Source organism: Melospiza georgiana, chromosome 18 (genome assembly GCF_028018845.1).
Source record: "Melospiza georgiana isolate bMelGeo1 chromosome 18, bMelGeo1.pri, whole genome shotgun sequence".
Taxonomy (NCBI): Eukaryota; Metazoa; Chordata; class Aves; order Passeriformes; family Passerellidae; genus Melospiza; species Melospiza georgiana.
This window is the reverse complement of record NC_080447.1, coordinates 1,403,470-1,419,937: the sequence shown is the minus strand read 5'-3', so window position 1 is coordinate 1,419,937 and position 16,468 is coordinate 1,403,470. Positions and strand designations below refer to the sequence as shown.

Sequence of the window (16,468 nt, the reverse complement as noted above, 5' to 3'; positions counted from 1 at the left end):
AGGAAAAGGGAAAAGATTCTGGTTTATGGTTCTGAGTCAGTCTTTTTCTTACTAACATATGGCCCCATTTTTCCTGGTTCTTTAAGCAAGTGGTAAACATAAACGTTGATGCACATGGAGTTTGATTCATGAAGGGTTTAATTTGCCTAATATAAAAGATTCACGCAGGTTATCTAACATCATTAAATTATTTTTGTAGTTTGAGTAGTATCCTTTGAGGAAAGCACAACTCTTTCCCTGGGGTCCATTTATCACTGTTTGCTTCTAATTAGAGAACTGGAAATGCAATATGCATGACTTAGATTTGCAGTGTTGTCTTAGCCCTCATGTATCATCCTCGTTCTTCCTCAGGAACTTTTATTCATCTCCTAATTTTTTATATATATTTTTTTAAGGTTTCTGAGAGCTGTGACTCCATCTTTGTTAACGGCAAGGAGATGAAGAGCAAAGTGGACACCATAGTGAATTTCACGTACCAGCATTTCACCACGCAGCTGGAGGTGACGGTCTGGGTGCCGCGGCTGCCGCTGCAGATCGAGATCTCCGACACCGAGCTCAGCCAGATCAAGGGCTGGAGGATCCCTGTCACCTCCAACAAAAGGTGGGTATGTCCCCAGCATGTGCCTGGGGCTCTGCTCTGACAGCTCAGCCGTTTGAGAATGAGCATTTCAAAATTGCTGTCAGCTTTGCAGCCTGCCTCAGCCTTCACTCAAACACTGGACAGTTTAAAAGGCAGAGCTTTGCCTGGAGCATTAATCAATCCCACACAATCTCAGGACATTCGATCACACATTGCTGAGGAGAAGGATCTGGACCTCTCCTGTAGGTGTAACACGGCCCTGTGTGTGTGTATGTGTGTGTGAGATATTCAGCACTGCCAGAGGTCAGTTCTGTCTGCTGGGACAAATAACGGGGCCAAGGAAGGGTTCAGGTGTCACTGTCTTGGACCAGGTGACCCGGGTGTCTTCAAACCCAAACCCTCTGTGATTCCATGGCTTTGGGTGGTTGTTCAGTCTGTGCAGGCTGCTGTATTACTTAGCAACTCTGAATTAAATAAGAAACAATTCCTACTGAAGACCATGTTTCCCCAGGAAGAAGTGGACAGGGAAAAAGGAGGGCAGAGACAGTGGGGCTTCTGAGCTCTGATCCCATCATTCCCTACTGGAAATGCCCATTCTGTAATAACCATCATTTGCAAGATAGAACTTCCTGTGTTGGTGGATTTCAGGTGAAATTGGAAAATATTAGTGGGGAAAAGGCGTGCCACCAGCTCAGATTTATCACCCAGTGAAAAAGCCCTGCTGGCAGCAGCAAGGGGAGTGCTGAACACTGTGGCAGCTCCAGCTGAAGCTCTCCAGTGCCCAGGAGAACATCTCAGCTGCTGAGGAGCCTGAAGAGCCCAGACAGCAGTGGAGAGAACTACACACACTTCATAAGAGCACAGAACCAAGGGAATGGCACACAATTTGCAGGGTGATCAGATCACAAGCTCCAGAGAAGGGCAATGACTGACCTCGTGATTATGTGGGTATTTTTTGGCTATGACAGAGGAGGTGATGAGAATGTGGCACAAGAGAAGTTGCAGTGTTTGCTTCAGTGACAAAGGCAGGAAGAGCTGTGCTGGGTGAGGAATGAGTGGATTTAAGCTGACTGCTTGAATCTTCACTGAACTTCCTCAGCTGCCTGTGCTGTCCCAGCCCCGAGGCACAGCTCCTGCTGAAAGCAGTGGGATTTTGCTGAGCACACAGCTGCAGGATTAGGCTGGTGTTTATTGAGGAGCAGACATTCAGCCCTGCTTAGCAGTCGTGGGCATTCTCAAGTTAAACCCATTACAGGCAGCGCTGGAAATTTCCCCCCTGGTGTCTCCTCCTGATTTATTTGGCCAGCTGAAATAAAGAGAATGGTCTGAGAGTCTGCTCTGCTTGCAAGCTGGCAGCCTGTGCAGAGTTGTGGTGCAAAGCATTTGCTGCTGCTTGGATTGCTCAGGAGCTGCTGGCCCACGTCCTGCAGGCATTTTCCAAAGTGTGGACACTGTGCCATCCCCCTGGATGGTCCATGCCCACATGAGCAGCAAAGGTTTCAGCAGGAAACAAATGATCTCCCCTTTTATTGACCATTCATGGGGATTTTTAACTTTGCAGGGCTATTCTGAATCAATAGTTCAGAGCCAGCATTAGTTGTGCTCACGCTGACATTTACTTTGCACATAAGGTTTTTACATTTCCTTTATTTTTAGATTTGGATGGTTTTTACCTGAGATTTAGTGGCTTTTCATTTTGGCTCTTTTTTATTATTATGACTTTTCTCTTTACTTTTTAATCTGCTTATACCTCTACCTCCTATGTGTTTCCCCAAATCCTAAACATGGGGGAGGTTTTATGAGTTTTAGGTGATAAGCTGAAGCACTCAAGACACTTGGACTGCAGTCAGGAGCTGTGGGTTTGAGAGTGAGCAGAGTGCTTTTATCTTTGCAAAAACCCCAAATCCAAGCATTTCCCAGCAGGTGAAGCCATAGCATTGTGTTGTTTCAACTTCACCTTCATGTGAGAGCCAATATTGGCAATTTGCAGGAGGTTTTTGATACCTGTCCTTGAAGGAAACTCAAGGATTCTTTCCAAAGTCGCTCACAACAGGCTTTGGCAGCCTTGGACTTAGCCCAGAAATAAACTGAAACTGTGTCACTGTTCTGGTCATGGCAGGATTGCAGTGTGGCTCCTTGTAGCTCACCTCACCACAAACAAAACAATTTCCCACTTTGCTCCTGTCCTGCAGGGTTGGTGTCCTCACACCACCGCTTGTGTTCTCAGCAGGAACTGCACATTGCTGTAAAGTTATTCATCAACATTCAGCAGGCAGAATGATGGAATATTTACAGGGATTGTGCAGAGACACTTCAGCAACCTCCAGAGGTTCTTTCATCTCCTCTGGCTGCCCCAGGGCCTCGTTCCCACCCCCACAGCGTGGCTGGCTGGGCCAGATGGCAAAACAGAGCTGGGTTTACAATAATCCTAAACGTGTTTATTGGTGCTGTTAGCAAAAGAAACGTTTGTGCATCAGCATAGCTGTTCTTCTTCTGATACAGCTGCTCTCCTTCAGACCTCAGAGAGTTTATGTGCCCCAGATCACATCTGTTCTTCCCAGGGAAGGCTCTCCAGCCAGTAAAATGTCTTGCTGCTCCCTGTAAACCCTGCCATGTTTGTAATTGTAAAACACATGTGATTACAGACATGTTTGCCTCTCTGACTTTTGAATCATTTCCACAAAGCCATGAAGAAAGCAGGGTCTTTAAAAACTTTTACAAATGTCCCCTGCACATTGAACTGTGTTGGTTTGTAGCTGGTCTGAACAACTGCAGAAGCAGGAACTTGTCAGCAGAAAGGAAAAGACAGGCTACTTTTATGCCAAAAACTGGGAAAAAAACCCAATTCCTCTCCCCTGTGTAAGAGCAGCAGTACAATTTACCAGATCACCTGCAAATATATGGCAAATCTTTAATATTATCAGGAGGAGAACTTGATCTCTGGTGAGTGCTGCTGCAGACAGGAGGAGCCTCCCTGGGCAGGTGAAATTCAGCTCCACCACCAGCTCCTGAGTGGTGCCTGAGCCAGCACGGGCTGCACAAACCCCCAGCCTCAGCAAACAGCAGGTGTATATTTAAATTAAAGTCAAATATTAGAGTGTAGAAGAGGTCCAGGCAGACTCTGCTAGTCTAACAAGAACATTTATTTCTATTCCTCATGCATCTGCAAAATAATTACCTTGTTCTTGAGGTTCCTGCACCAGCTCTGTGCACACATATTTACATGGCATGAGTGGCTTCAGCTTGCATTAATAGGAATTGCATGGCTAAAGTCCCACAGAACAAGCTGGCAATTTAATTTCAGTAAATATTTGCAGCTGGGATAGGACATTGTTTTCAGGAGGCTCCCAACACCACCAGCACAGGCTTCACTTCAGGCAGGGTTTATTGAGCTCTGCTTTGGTCCTGTCCAGTTCTGGAGACAAAAGCAGGAAAGCTGGCCTGGGTTAAAAGCAGGAGAAAAGAAACTGCCTTAGTTAAACCCTCAGGGAGTGCTGCCCTTCAGAAGGAAAGCTGTGAAATTAAGAGACACTGGATTGAAACCATTCCACTGGTGGGTAACAGCATCTGCACAAAGCTGGAACACGCTGTAAATTTGCTCCTTTGGTTAATTGACTTTAATGTCCTTTGGAGATAAGGCCTTGGAGATTTTTGTTAATAGGTAGGCTGTATTTTCAAGATCTGTGAAGGTGCCAAATTACATTTCTTCTTGAACTGTGAGTGGAGTTATGTGCAGCTTTATTTCTGTGGCTTCCACTAAATCAGCTTCTAGTGGTTTGTAATTTGTATCTGAGAGAGATTTCTTTTTCAATTAGGGATGTTGGAAATGTTTTTTAAATATACGACTCTTTGTAATGAGTATTTCAAATCCAAACCCAGCAAAACTGATTTCTTTAGGGTTGTTTTTTTTTTTTTAAACAGAAAATTAGCATCTGGCCCAAGAATGTGATGCCTGGTTGGAGAGGGGTGCAGATTAAAAGAGACACACTTCAACTGCTCAGAGACAAGGTCTGTAACGTGGAGCTGACAGATCACTGATTAGATCAGTGCTTGCAGGCACCCTTGGAACAGGCTGCTGCTTCAGCTCAGCTCCCTGGCAGAGCCTTTCCTCTGTGAAATGTAAATTAAATGTGATTCTGGCAACCTTGGCTCGCTCCAGAAAAGCACAAAGCCTTCCAAGCAAGTTTGCCAAGCAGCAAGAAATAGGCTAAGGAGGACTCTGAGAGATTTTCAGAGATGACCAAGGGAAAAAAAGCACAATATGCAGCAGTAGCTTATGTTCACCAGGACTTGTTTTGAGCAGAAAATGAGCTTCCTGCTTAATGAAGGATTTTAAGCTTACTGAAAACACTTTAATGAGGAGTTTAAAGGGAACTGTGCAATTCACAGGATCTCAGACACTGACTTACTGCCTAAATCTTGATTTTGTGGTTTTATAGTGGAAAAATTATATCCTTTGTTAAAAAATAAAACAAAACCAGAAAGAACTTGAGTTGAGACCTGGCAAAGCAGACTTGCAAAGCTTGTACAGAAAATTCAGACACCTCCCTCTCTGCACTGAAAGAACATGCCTTGCTCATCCCAGGCTTTGGAGAGGCTTTTCTGGTGCTCCACATTTGTCTGCCACAGAAAACATGTTTCTGAGCAGAAGTATATCAACATCTCTGAATGTTTTTGTGCTGAAATGGAGCCTTTGCGTTTAGGATACCCCAGGGAATGGGCTGGACTTGAATCATCGTTTTGTTGTGGTAAATGCTGGCTGCCCACACGGCGCCAGTGCTGGAAATAAGGACAGGAGTGCTCCCTCTGTGCCCCTGAGCAGCATTCCTCCCCTCTGGTCATTCCACAGCTCATATTTATCAGCTGGGGCTGGAAGAGAATTCCCTCCAGTTGTTTGGAATAGATTTCCTCTTGGACAACTCAGCAGTGCAAAGTTTTAAACAGTGAAAGTAGAAATAAACAAGGACATAAATAAAGATAACAGCAACCCATTGGATGTGAATAAAACATCGACTCACAGAATTGTTTGGGTTGAAGGAAACCTTACAGATTATCTTGTTCCAGGCCTTGCCCTGGGCAGGACAAACAGGAGCAGGCAGGGAGTGTTGTGCATGATGCTGGGGTGGGTGTTGAATGTGTGAACATCTCCTGCCAGCCACACCACGCTGCCTCTGGGTCTCCTTTCCCCTAACAAGGCTGGTTCCCATCCGTTCTGTGCTCTTTTGCCCCACATCCCTCAAATGCTCCTCACCTGAGCAGCTTTTGCACGTTTTTCTGCAGTTCTGCACAGGCACTAATGGTACTGCCTGCATTATTAAGAGAGGGTCAGATCCCCAAATCCCAGAGCTGAGCTTGGTCCTGCCAAAGTCTGAGATTGCTCAGAGCTGGGTTATGGCCTGGCTGAGCTGGAGAGGGTCAGAACAGAGGAATAAATTGAAAGTGGGAACATTAAGGAGTTCATGAATTTGTTTACAGCATGGATGGATGTGGACCACAGAAGCCCAATGAACATTCCCCTTCTAGAACTTTCTTTGTGGCTGTTCTGCCAGCTGTGAGCTGACTTCAGACTGACACCAGTGCTGGCAGGGAGAGAACAACTGAAAGTTTCCCTGAAATACCCAGCTAGTCAAACTCTCTAAGACTAATTTCTTTGGGAAATAGAAATCCTTTTTTGTAGCCTTGCCCCTAACAATTCCACTGTTATTCAATGATGTTTCGCTCAGCAAGTAATGATGGACACTTGTTTTATACACACAAAACCAAAAGGCACCACAGACCATTTACTTGAGGCTGAATATAAATATTCAGCTAACAAGTGATGCATTGAAAATGTATTTCCAGTGGATTAGGTTCTGTAACACTGGGACTTTCAGTCATTTTGAAGAGCACAAGGGTTTTTCTTAGATATGTTTTCAGCTTACTGGCTGCCAGCTTTTTCATAAAACAATTTATAACAAAAGCAATTCTGTTTTATAATAGTTTTTCATAGCTGCTATTTCAAAGGAGGAGATAAAGGGACACAGTAACCACAAAACTACCTCCTGCAATACTTTGAAAAATGAGAGACTCATCCTGTATTTCCCACCCTTGATATAGAGGTGGCTTCAGGCTCAATAAATACAGGAGGGAGGGAAATTATTTCTGAGCAATGAATCCACAGCATGGGGGCATAATGAGTAAAAGTGTGACCACCCACTGCTTAATACCTGACTTGGAAGAGATAAGAGGATCCATGTGTTTGTGCCAGGCAATGAACAAGAGAAAAAAAATATAAAATATTAAATATTGGTGGTAAACTGTCTCTTCAAGCAGACAAAAAAGTCTGTGAGGTGTGACAGGAGTGCTATCATGTACAAATCACTGTGATGCCTTCTCTGAGCTCTAGGGAAAGCAGTTTTATTTCACAGGTTCTACTTTGAAAGGGAGACAGATAGCAAATGTGGAAGTGTGTCCAATGCTGCAGGTGTCCTGCACGGTGTAATCTGAGTCACCCTGCCTTGAGGGGGAGCCCAAATGTTCTGTTAACAGCAGCTAAAGATTTTTTTGTGACAGAGCATTTTGAAAACTTCTTAGCTGATAGCATATTGCTAAAGTTACAGGCAGCTGTTCTAGCCAGTCCCTGAAAGCACACCTACACCTGCTGCACACATTGCTGCCTTGTCTGCTTTCTGTTAACAAACCACAATACTTCATTATTAAGCTTAAAACCTTCTACTGCCTTGTTAAACATATTTTTCTGCAGTCTTGAAGTCAATCTTAGCCTGAAACTCAAGCTGATGTTTTATGTCCTTGCTTGTTATCCCACTGTAACTTTTTCTACCTTCAGACCTTGCAGCTGCACCTGGCTCTGAGTTTCTCTGCTCTGCCTGGCTCTAAGCTTTTCCAGCTTTGTGGGAATCACTTCCCTTTGCCATGTCCCCCGGAGGAGGTGCAGCTGGAGCGCTGCAGGGCTGGGGGTGTAACCAAGCTGGCTGTGTTCACAGGCCCACGCGGGACAGCGAGGATGAGGAGGATGACGAGAAGAAGGGCAAAGGCTGCACCCTGCAGTACCAGCACGCCCTGGTGAGGGTCCTGACGCAGTTTGTGGCCGAGTCCTCGGAGCTGGGGGGCCACCTGACCTACCTGCTGGGCTCGGAGTGGCAGTTCGACATCACGGACCTGGTGGCTGATTTCATGAAGGTGGAGGAGCCCAAGGTGGCCAAGCTGCAGGAGGGCCGGGTGCTGGCTGGGCGAGAGCAAGGCATCACCACGGTGCAGGTACAGCCCCTGCAGCCCACAGGGGGCTCAGCCTCACACCCCTGGGCTGGCAGGGCTCGGGGCTGGGCTGGGAAAGTCACTGATCGCAGGGGGAAAATAATAAAAACCAGGAAGCTGGAAAAATGGGCGTGCAAAATGGAAAAGGAAGTTTGAGCGGGATTCATTGTGGCTGTTTGTCACTTCCATAAAATGCCCTTAGGTGAAGCTTTTGGAGGGATTTGTCCATCTTAGTGTGACTGGAACACAGGGGGATTTCTCTGGCTGGAGAAAGAGGTGACATGAGGCACACAGCCAGCTCCTTCTCCCTTCACTGGGACCGTATGAGCAGAACTGTGGGGAAATTGTACCAAATATCTACGTGCACCTTTACATCCTTGAACATATCTGAAAAATTAGTTCTTTTATGTTCACAAAACCGATCACAAACCATGGACACAAAGATAATCTTCAGATGCCTTTTGGAGTGTTCATGTTCCCACCTAACCTCTGCCCAAATTCATGCACCTTCCTTAATCAAAATAAATGAATGGAAGCCCTGGGGCTCTTCTCAGGGGCTGCAAACACCTGCAATGTTCTGGTCACACTCTGGAGTCAACACAGGGATTTTAGGGCTCAGCTCCCTTCAACCTGAATAAATGGGGTAGAGAGGTCAAGGGATTTCTGCCCTTAAAATGTCTCTTCCTCTCCAGTGACCCTAAAAGAGCAGGGAGCTCCAGTGCAGGGAGCTGTGCTGCAGGTTTCTCGTGTTGGATTAGACAAATCACACCTCAACTATTCTGGGCTCAAAGCAGCTGTTTCTGTCACCAGGATAAAGATGAGTCTCTTTCTGAGCATGCTGGAAACAAGGTCTTAGAGCAACTGGCAGGAATGTTTTGGCATTGAAAAATGCAGGCAGGCACCCAGTGGGATTTCCAAAGTTCTTTTGCAAGTCTCACTTTCATTTCATTCAGGTCCTGTGCCCCTAGAAAGGCAACAGGCCAAGTTCCCATCAGCCAGGCTTTGAGCACTTATTTATCCCCTCACTGAGTTTCAGTGTTAATCAGTGTCTTACATTCTGTCCTGGGCTGCACTGCATTAACAGGGAGTTTTATAGACCCCACAAAAATGACTTTCAAAAAACCCCAAAGATCCATTTAATTAATTCTATATCATATATATTTTGTCGAGATCAAGCTGCATTTTTGAAGTGATTTGTTGTTTTATTAAATTATTTTTTTAGATAAAGTAATTTAGCAGCAAATGAGTGCAATATCTTGGGGGAAACATCAGCTCTGGCTTAGACATGGACGTGACAAACCCAGGATTAATGTGGTGTGCTGGTCAGAGGCCAGCCTGGCTTTGAAACACTTCATTGCTGTTTCATGCAGGACTTTTCCTCTCTCCTGCCAGGTGCTGTCCCCTCTCTCGGATTCCATCCTGGCAGAGAAGACAGTGATAGTTCTGGACGACAGGGTGACCATTGCTGACCTGGGGGTGCAGCTGGTGTCAGGCCTGTCCGTGTCCTTTCAGAGCAGCAAAGGGAACAAGAGAGCCATCCTTGCCACCACCTCTGCCCACGACATCCTGCGCACTCCCAAACAGGTACGCCCCAAAAATGCATCATTTCATTTCATGCTCCCTCTGCTCTGGCAGAGGAATTTGCTGTTCATTTTAGGCAGCAAATATAATGAATATATGGCTGTGAAAAGCAGTAAAAAAAGCTGTTCATCTTCCTGACCCCTGCACAGTGACCCCTGCACTCTCTTCCCAGGGCAGCTCACAGCACAGGGAAGGGGATGCACAGTGCCAAACAAACATGGATGTGACACAAAAATCTCCTTTTCTGTGGGGAAATGCAGCCTAGCTGTGCAAGCAGGGCTGGAATGCCAGTCCTTAATTGTCTCACAAAGTCAGCTCAGCCAAAACGACCTCTGGCTGCAGGTGCAGAAGTTTTCATGACCTGCAGTGCTGAAAACTGATGAGTTTGTGCTTACTTTGAACCATATAATCTGAGGAATTAAATAGCTTTTAATGAGACCACAGAACAAATTCTGGATGTGGTTTTTAATAGAATCCATAGAGCTGAGGTTATACATCAGTGCAGAAAGTGTAACTATATTTTTTGCACTAGCAGTTCGCAGCAAGAAGACAAATTGGTTTGGTCAAACATAAAAATGGTGGTTTTTTATGAGTGTTTCTACAGTTCCCAGGAAAGACCACAATCCCTTTTCCATATTGCAAGTCCTGCACATTTGAAAGCATGACAGAAAATATAAAGTACTGCACTGAGATGTGTTCTCCTCCCAGTTTGTTCCATGGGCTGGATGGGCTCGCTGACACATTGCAGCCCTGCTCATTGCATTCCATGAGGCCCTGCAGCATTAGAGAAATTCCCCATTATGGGTCCTTTACAAACCTAATTGACCGTGATGTTGGAAATATGATTATTTTCATCATAAGGCTCCGGCATTCAAAAGAAGCTTCTCTCTTCAGACTGAGAAAAAAGAATCATCAATTGTTTTTTCCAGCACTTTTATTGAATTTACATGAGTGTTTCTTTGATAGTTGCTGAAGGTGAGGTAAATGCCTCAGTGGTCTAGAGAACACGAGCCTGCAAGAAAATGAGCAGCAGAGTAGACATTTCCATTTTCTTTAAAAAAACAAACCAAAAACAAACCCTGAAGTTAAATCTGTATTCTTTTCAGACTTTAACAACAGAGTGTCTGATTTGTGCTCTCTCTCTCACCTGTTTTCCCCCCATCCTGTCCCACCAGGAGGCTGTGGTGAGTGCTTGGGTTCTGTTCAGCGACGGGGCGGTGACGCCCTTGGACATCTACGACTCCAAGGACTTCTCCATGGCCATCACCTCCCTGGATGAGATGGTGGTGTCCTCACACCAGAGCCTGCAGTCCCTCTGGCCCGTGGTGGTGGCAGAAGGGGACGGGCAGGGGCCCCTGATCAAAATTGAGATGGTGATCAGCGAGCCCTGCCAGAAGACCAAGCGCAAGAGCGTTCTGGCCATGGGGAAAGGAAACGTCAAGGTGAAGTTTGGTCAGAAGGATTCGGACCAGAAAGGGAGCACCAACGACATCGAAGATGTGGAGAAAGATTTTAAAAGCCATGCCAGCAATGCCATAGAGAAAGCTGCAGAGCAAGAGAGGACAGCACAAGACTGGTCCAAAAACCACGAGGACGTGTCCGGTCCTGAGGACAATGCAAACAAAAGCACAACTTTCATCTCTCCCATTGATCAGGAGTCCCTGGAGGATGGCCAGCTTCAAAACAACCCAACTGCCTTCACAGGTTTCCCTGCCCAGGTAGAAATACCAGGAGAAAGCAATCCCAGTGACCTCTCATTGACTTCCAGAGGATTGACAGACCTGGAGATTGGCATGTACGCTCTGCTCTGTGTTTTCTGCTTGGCAATCTTGGTGTTTCTGATTAACTGCGTGGCGTTTGCTTGGAAGTACAGGCACAAAAGGTTTGCTGTGAGTGAGCAAGGCAACATCCCCCATTCCCATGACTGGGTCTGGCTTGGAAATGAGGTGGAGCTCCTGGAAAACCCAGTGGACATTTCGCTCCCATCGGAGGAGTGCACTACCATGATTGACAGAGGGATGCAGTTTGAAGAAAGCAACTTTCTCCTTAATGGGAGCTCTCAGAAGACTCTTCATAATCATATCCTCAGATCTTCTGAGTACCTTTGTGAAAAAGAAGTTAAAAGTGAACCTATAAATCCTTCTGGGCCAAAGCAGAAGCGAGTAAAATTCACTTCATATACAACAATACTGCCAGAGGATGGAGGCCCCTACACCAACTCAATTCTATTTGACAGTGATGATAATATTAAATGGGTATGCCAAGATATGAATCTTGGTGATTCCAAGGAACTTAGGGACTATATGGAAAGACTGCAAGACAATATGTAAAACTACTTTCTTATGTTTGTAATCACCTTTATGCCTTCTGTTTATGGATGGTGGAGCAGTCAGTCCAGTCAGCAATAGGAACAAGACAGCCCAACCCTGGAGGTCCTGAGATGATAACCTGATGGCAGAGAGCAGGTCCAAGAGGCTGGCTGAGTTAATCCTGTTTCACCACAAACCAGGATGTGCCCCTAAAGCAGCTCCCTGTAGGTGCTGGAGGTGTCACACACGATGGCTGTTGCTGTGTACTGCCTGGTTCGAGCAAAATGCTGATCCACCTGCGCTCAGACTCAGAGGAGACTCCATTTGTTGGTCATCTCTCATGAGAAATGGTCAATCAGAAAAGAAAGGGATGTTTGTTTGCATTGATTTTTTCTAGTCGTCGTCCTTTGTAAAGCACAGTGGACATTTCTTGCTCACAGCCTGAGAGGAGGCTCACGGAAAAAGGGATTGGAATGAATCTCATTTTATTGCCTATGTGCAATGCAGCCAAGTAGTCTTATTATTTTTTACAGATATAAAAAACCCCATGTGGTTAATTTCTTCTTATATTGTTTGTGAATTTTATTTGACTTAGGGAACATTAAATATTTTCTTTGAAGGGGTTTGGTTTTTTTTTTGGTTGTACCAAAGTGTAGTACAGTAATATTTATAATGATTTGAGTTTTTTATTCATCTGCTTCAGCCCCCAGAGATACCTCCTTCATCACTGATTATCTTCCTCCTTTCCATATGGGTCGTTAGTATTTGAAACATAGAAAGGAATTAGAACTCTTACTGGGAAAGGGTTGTGTCTTCTTACAGGGAACTGTAAATATAATAATAAACCCTGGAAAATAAAAATCAAGGAGTAGCCCTGGGTTCACTTTTGTCATTGCTAATATGAAAAAATAGCCTGTAAAAAAACCCAGTACATACTTCAAAGGGAAATGCTTTGCTAAAACAGTAGCTTGGCTGACAATACCTGTTATTATCTGAGTGGGAAAGTCAAATGTGGCACTGGAATGCATAAAGTGGGAAGGAAAATGTCGTAGGAAATAAGCAAAGCTTGGAGTCACAGTTTCTCTATGCTAATGAATCCACTGGGGGTAGAGTTCAGCAGGCCAGAGAAGTTCATGCTCAGCAGCCTTGTCTAAACATCCCTGGCCATGAAGCCATTAAAGAGAAAAACTTGACACCATTTCCATTAAAAAGGGAAGAAAAGACACATGGGGACTGCAGCCACACAAGGGACTACCCAATTTTATCAAGGAGAGCAAAGCTGCCATTTCATATGCATCACATCTATTTTTTACTGAAGGATGGCTCAGATAAATTGAAAATTACAGTTAGGAAGAACCTGAATCTACAGAATACTTAAACCCCCCAAATAAATCTCATGTTCTTGTGATGGATCCTGTGCAACAACCACAAGAGCCAAATTCCAACTGCCTTACATACTGGAGCTCCCATCCTTTAGGCAGATCAAAGCAAGATTTGAATTTCTATATAAACCAGAAAATGGTAGGAAATTCTGCATTTGGGTCCTAACCACAACTGGGAACATATTTAATGTAACTGTAGCAAAATACAGGAATTTTAACATTGAGACTAGAAGCGAGGACACCAGGCTTATATAAGTGATTAGAGACTTGCTTTTGCTGGCACTGAACTGCACAGGGAGGAGATGGCATCTGTTAAAATCTAATTTTGAGGAGAGAAAATAATAGAGCACAGATATGCTTCTGTTTCATAAGGGATGCAGCACTTGTGCGTCAGATGAAGTCTTGGGTTGTTTAACAAATGTTCTCTCCCCTTTCAGTGATCCAGGAAATAAGGAAAGATGAATTCCTACAATGATCCTTATCACGAACAACATAAAAACCCTTTTTAGAATCTAACTTCTCTTTCCAATGCATTATTTGGCCCAACCAGAGAGCAGAACAAAAACCCCCTATTTACTATTGTTTGCACAATACACTGACCCAAACTGACCTCAGATTGATTGACTCTTGAAATCAGAGGAACCAAGCTCTGCTGGCAGGTGCAGAGGGCAAAGCGCCCGAAGAGCAAAGCCTCAGTGAGCCAGCGAGGCCGTGGCCTCACAGAGAGCTGTTTCTTCATGGAAGTGTTTCCTTCCACTCCCTCTGAGGCTCTGTCTCCTCATGGAAACCTTTCCTTCCATTCCCACTGAGGTTCCACTTCCTCATGGGAACCTCTCCTTCCATTTCTGTGAGGCTCCTGGTGGAAACCTTTCCTTCCAGCCCTGTTTTGGGTTCCATTTCCTCATGGAAACCTTTCCTTCCACTCCTGTTTTGGGTTCCATTTCCTCATGGAAACCTTTCCTTCCAGCCCTGCTTTGGGTTCCATTTCCTCATGGAAACCTTTCCTTCCAGCCCTGTTTTGGGTTCCATTTCCTCATGGAAACCTTTCCTTCCACTCCTGTTTTGGGTTCCATTTCCTCATGGAAACCTTTCCTTCCACTCCTGTTTTGGGTTCCATTTCCTCATGGAAACCTTTCCTTCCAGCCCTGCTTTGGGTTCCATTTCCTCATGGAAACCTTTCCTTCCACTCCTGTTTTGGGTTCCATCTCCTCATGGAAACCTTTCCTTCCAGCCCTGCTGAGTTTCCATTTCCTCATGGAAACCTTTCCTTCAACTCCTGTGAGGCTCCTGGTGGAAACCTTTCCTTCCACTCCTGCTTTGGGTTCCATTTCCTCATGGAAACCTTTCCTTCCAGCCCTGCTGAGGCTCCATCTCTCAGCTGGAGACTGTCCCTTGGAGGATCCCAAAGTTCAGGGGCTTCCTGCTGACACCCTAGGGTGTCCCTGATGCCCAGCCCCTGGCTGTCCCTCATGCCTGGGCACTCAGGGAGGGGCCAGAGCCACCAGGGGACACCTCTGGCCTTTCCAGAACTTTCCTGGTGCTCCTGGGTCTGGCTGACCCCAAACCCACTGGGGCAGGAGGTCACGGGTGCCTGGGGCTGTGTTCCATGTGCCACTGAGGGTCAGCTCCTCAGGGAGGTCTGGGTGGCTCCGTGGCTGAATTTGGGCTGGTTTTAGAGCCACAGAGGTGGTGTCCTCCTCTGCCCAAGCTAAATGACAATTCCTGCCCATCAGGAGGAGCACAGCTGCTGCTGGGAACCAGTTAAACACTGGAACTGGGGACAGCTGTCCCCAAAAAGACCCCAATCTTCAAATCTTGCAATAGGGGGAAAAAAAGAAAGGTCTGCAGGTTCATAAATTTTCTTTTTCTTTTCCATCACATGTCATCACATGAAAGCTCTTACATGGAAAATGGCAATACAACCATGGAAAAAAGCAATACAGAAAAAGAGAGAAGAAGTGGGAAGAGAGAACTCTCTATTTTCAGTAAAACTGGGATAACACCAATAAAGTGGAGTTATTTTATCCTGGTTTGAGCCTTTATGCTACTTCTCGTAAGATGAAAGGAAAATCTATTCAACATGAATGTATCTGATGCAAAACAGTTCTGAGTTGATAATTTCCTTTTAAATTATCTCAAATTTTAATTTCAAAATTATGGCATACTCTATAAATTTAAGCAAATTCAATTTTAAATTATTTTAAACATCTCCTCCCCCCCGATTTTCCCACTCACCTAAATATTTTTCAGTATTGCTGTTAAATAAAATATTTTATTTATGGAATATATAATATTCCACTTTGCTGTTAACTGAACAGCATTTACACATTGATGAAAGAGTCTCTGCTTTTGAGAGAACAAAGCAATGGTAGCCAAGTGATCAAAAGGCACAAAATGTATGTATGTAAGTACGTGTGCAGGAAAGTAGAATTGTCTGCAAATAGGAGCAGATGAGTTAGAATGCTGCTTCAGTAGGTGCCTAGGGAAGCAATACCTGTGATTCAAAAATACCAAACCAACGCCATCTCTGACTGCTGGGGGTGCAGAGGGGGCTCTGCTGCCCTCAGGCTGTGTGAGAACATCCCACAGGAGAGCCCAGAGCAGCCCTGTGGGCACAGAGGGGTTAACGGGACATGCAGAGCAGCCCCGTGGGCACAGAGGGGTTAATGGCACACGGGGCGCTGCCAACTTTGAAAACAAAGCTGGTGGCAGCCCCCAGCCCTGCCAGGGCAGCAGGGACAGGGTGTGCCCAGGACAGGGAAGGGAGAGCTGCCAGTTCCCATGGGCAGAACCTTTTGTTTCCTTCACCCCACAGTGCCCAGCCAGGGCTCCCTGTGCCCCTTCCCCATACTTGGGGTCCCTGCCAGCTCCTGGGGCTCCTTGTGCCCCTTCCCCACCCTTAGGGACCCTGTCCTGTTCTTGGAGCTCCCTGTTCCCCTTCCACACCCCTTAGGGACCCCTTAAAGACTCTGCCCAATTCTTAGGTCTCCCTGTGCCCCTTCCCCCACCCCATAGGGACCTTTGGGGCTCCCCGTGTCCCTTTTCCACCCCATAGGGACCCTGCCCCACTCTTGGGGCTCCCCGTGCCCTTCCCCACCCTTAGGGACCCCTTAGGGACCCTGCCCCACTCTTGGGGCTCCCTGTGCCCTTCCCCACCCTTAGGGACCCCTTAGGGACCCTGCCCCACTCTTGGGGCTCCCCGTGCCCTTCCCCACCCTTAGGGACCCCTTAGGGACCCTGCCCCACTCTTGCCCCCCTGTCCAACCCCCCACGTTCATGTTTGGAGCTGCTGGTCCTTAACTCATCCTGGGGAATGTACAAGCAGACCTTACAGCCATAGACAGTGCAAAGAGTCCATCAGA

General features: G+C 45.9%; 1 protein-coding gene across 1 annotated transcript in view; it reads left to right on the top strand.

Annotated features, from left to right (window-relative positions):
- Window positions 1-16,228, top strand: part of TMEM132B (transmembrane protein 132B) — a 215,542-nt gene extending 199,314 nt beyond the window's left edge. The window contains exons 6-9 of the mRNA XM_058036938.1: window positions 396-601; window positions 7,564-7,837; window positions 9,227-9,418; window positions 10,591-16,228. Coding sequence (XP_057892921.1) covers window positions 396-601; window positions 7,564-7,837; window positions 9,227-9,418; window positions 10,591-11,745 — 1,827 coding nt within the window. The 3' untranslated portion in view covers window positions 11,746-16,228. The remainder of the gene's footprint in view (window positions 1-395; window positions 602-7,563; window positions 7,838-9,226; window positions 9,419-10,590) is intronic.
- The last annotated feature ends 240 nt before the right edge of the window (window positions 16,229-16,468 follow it).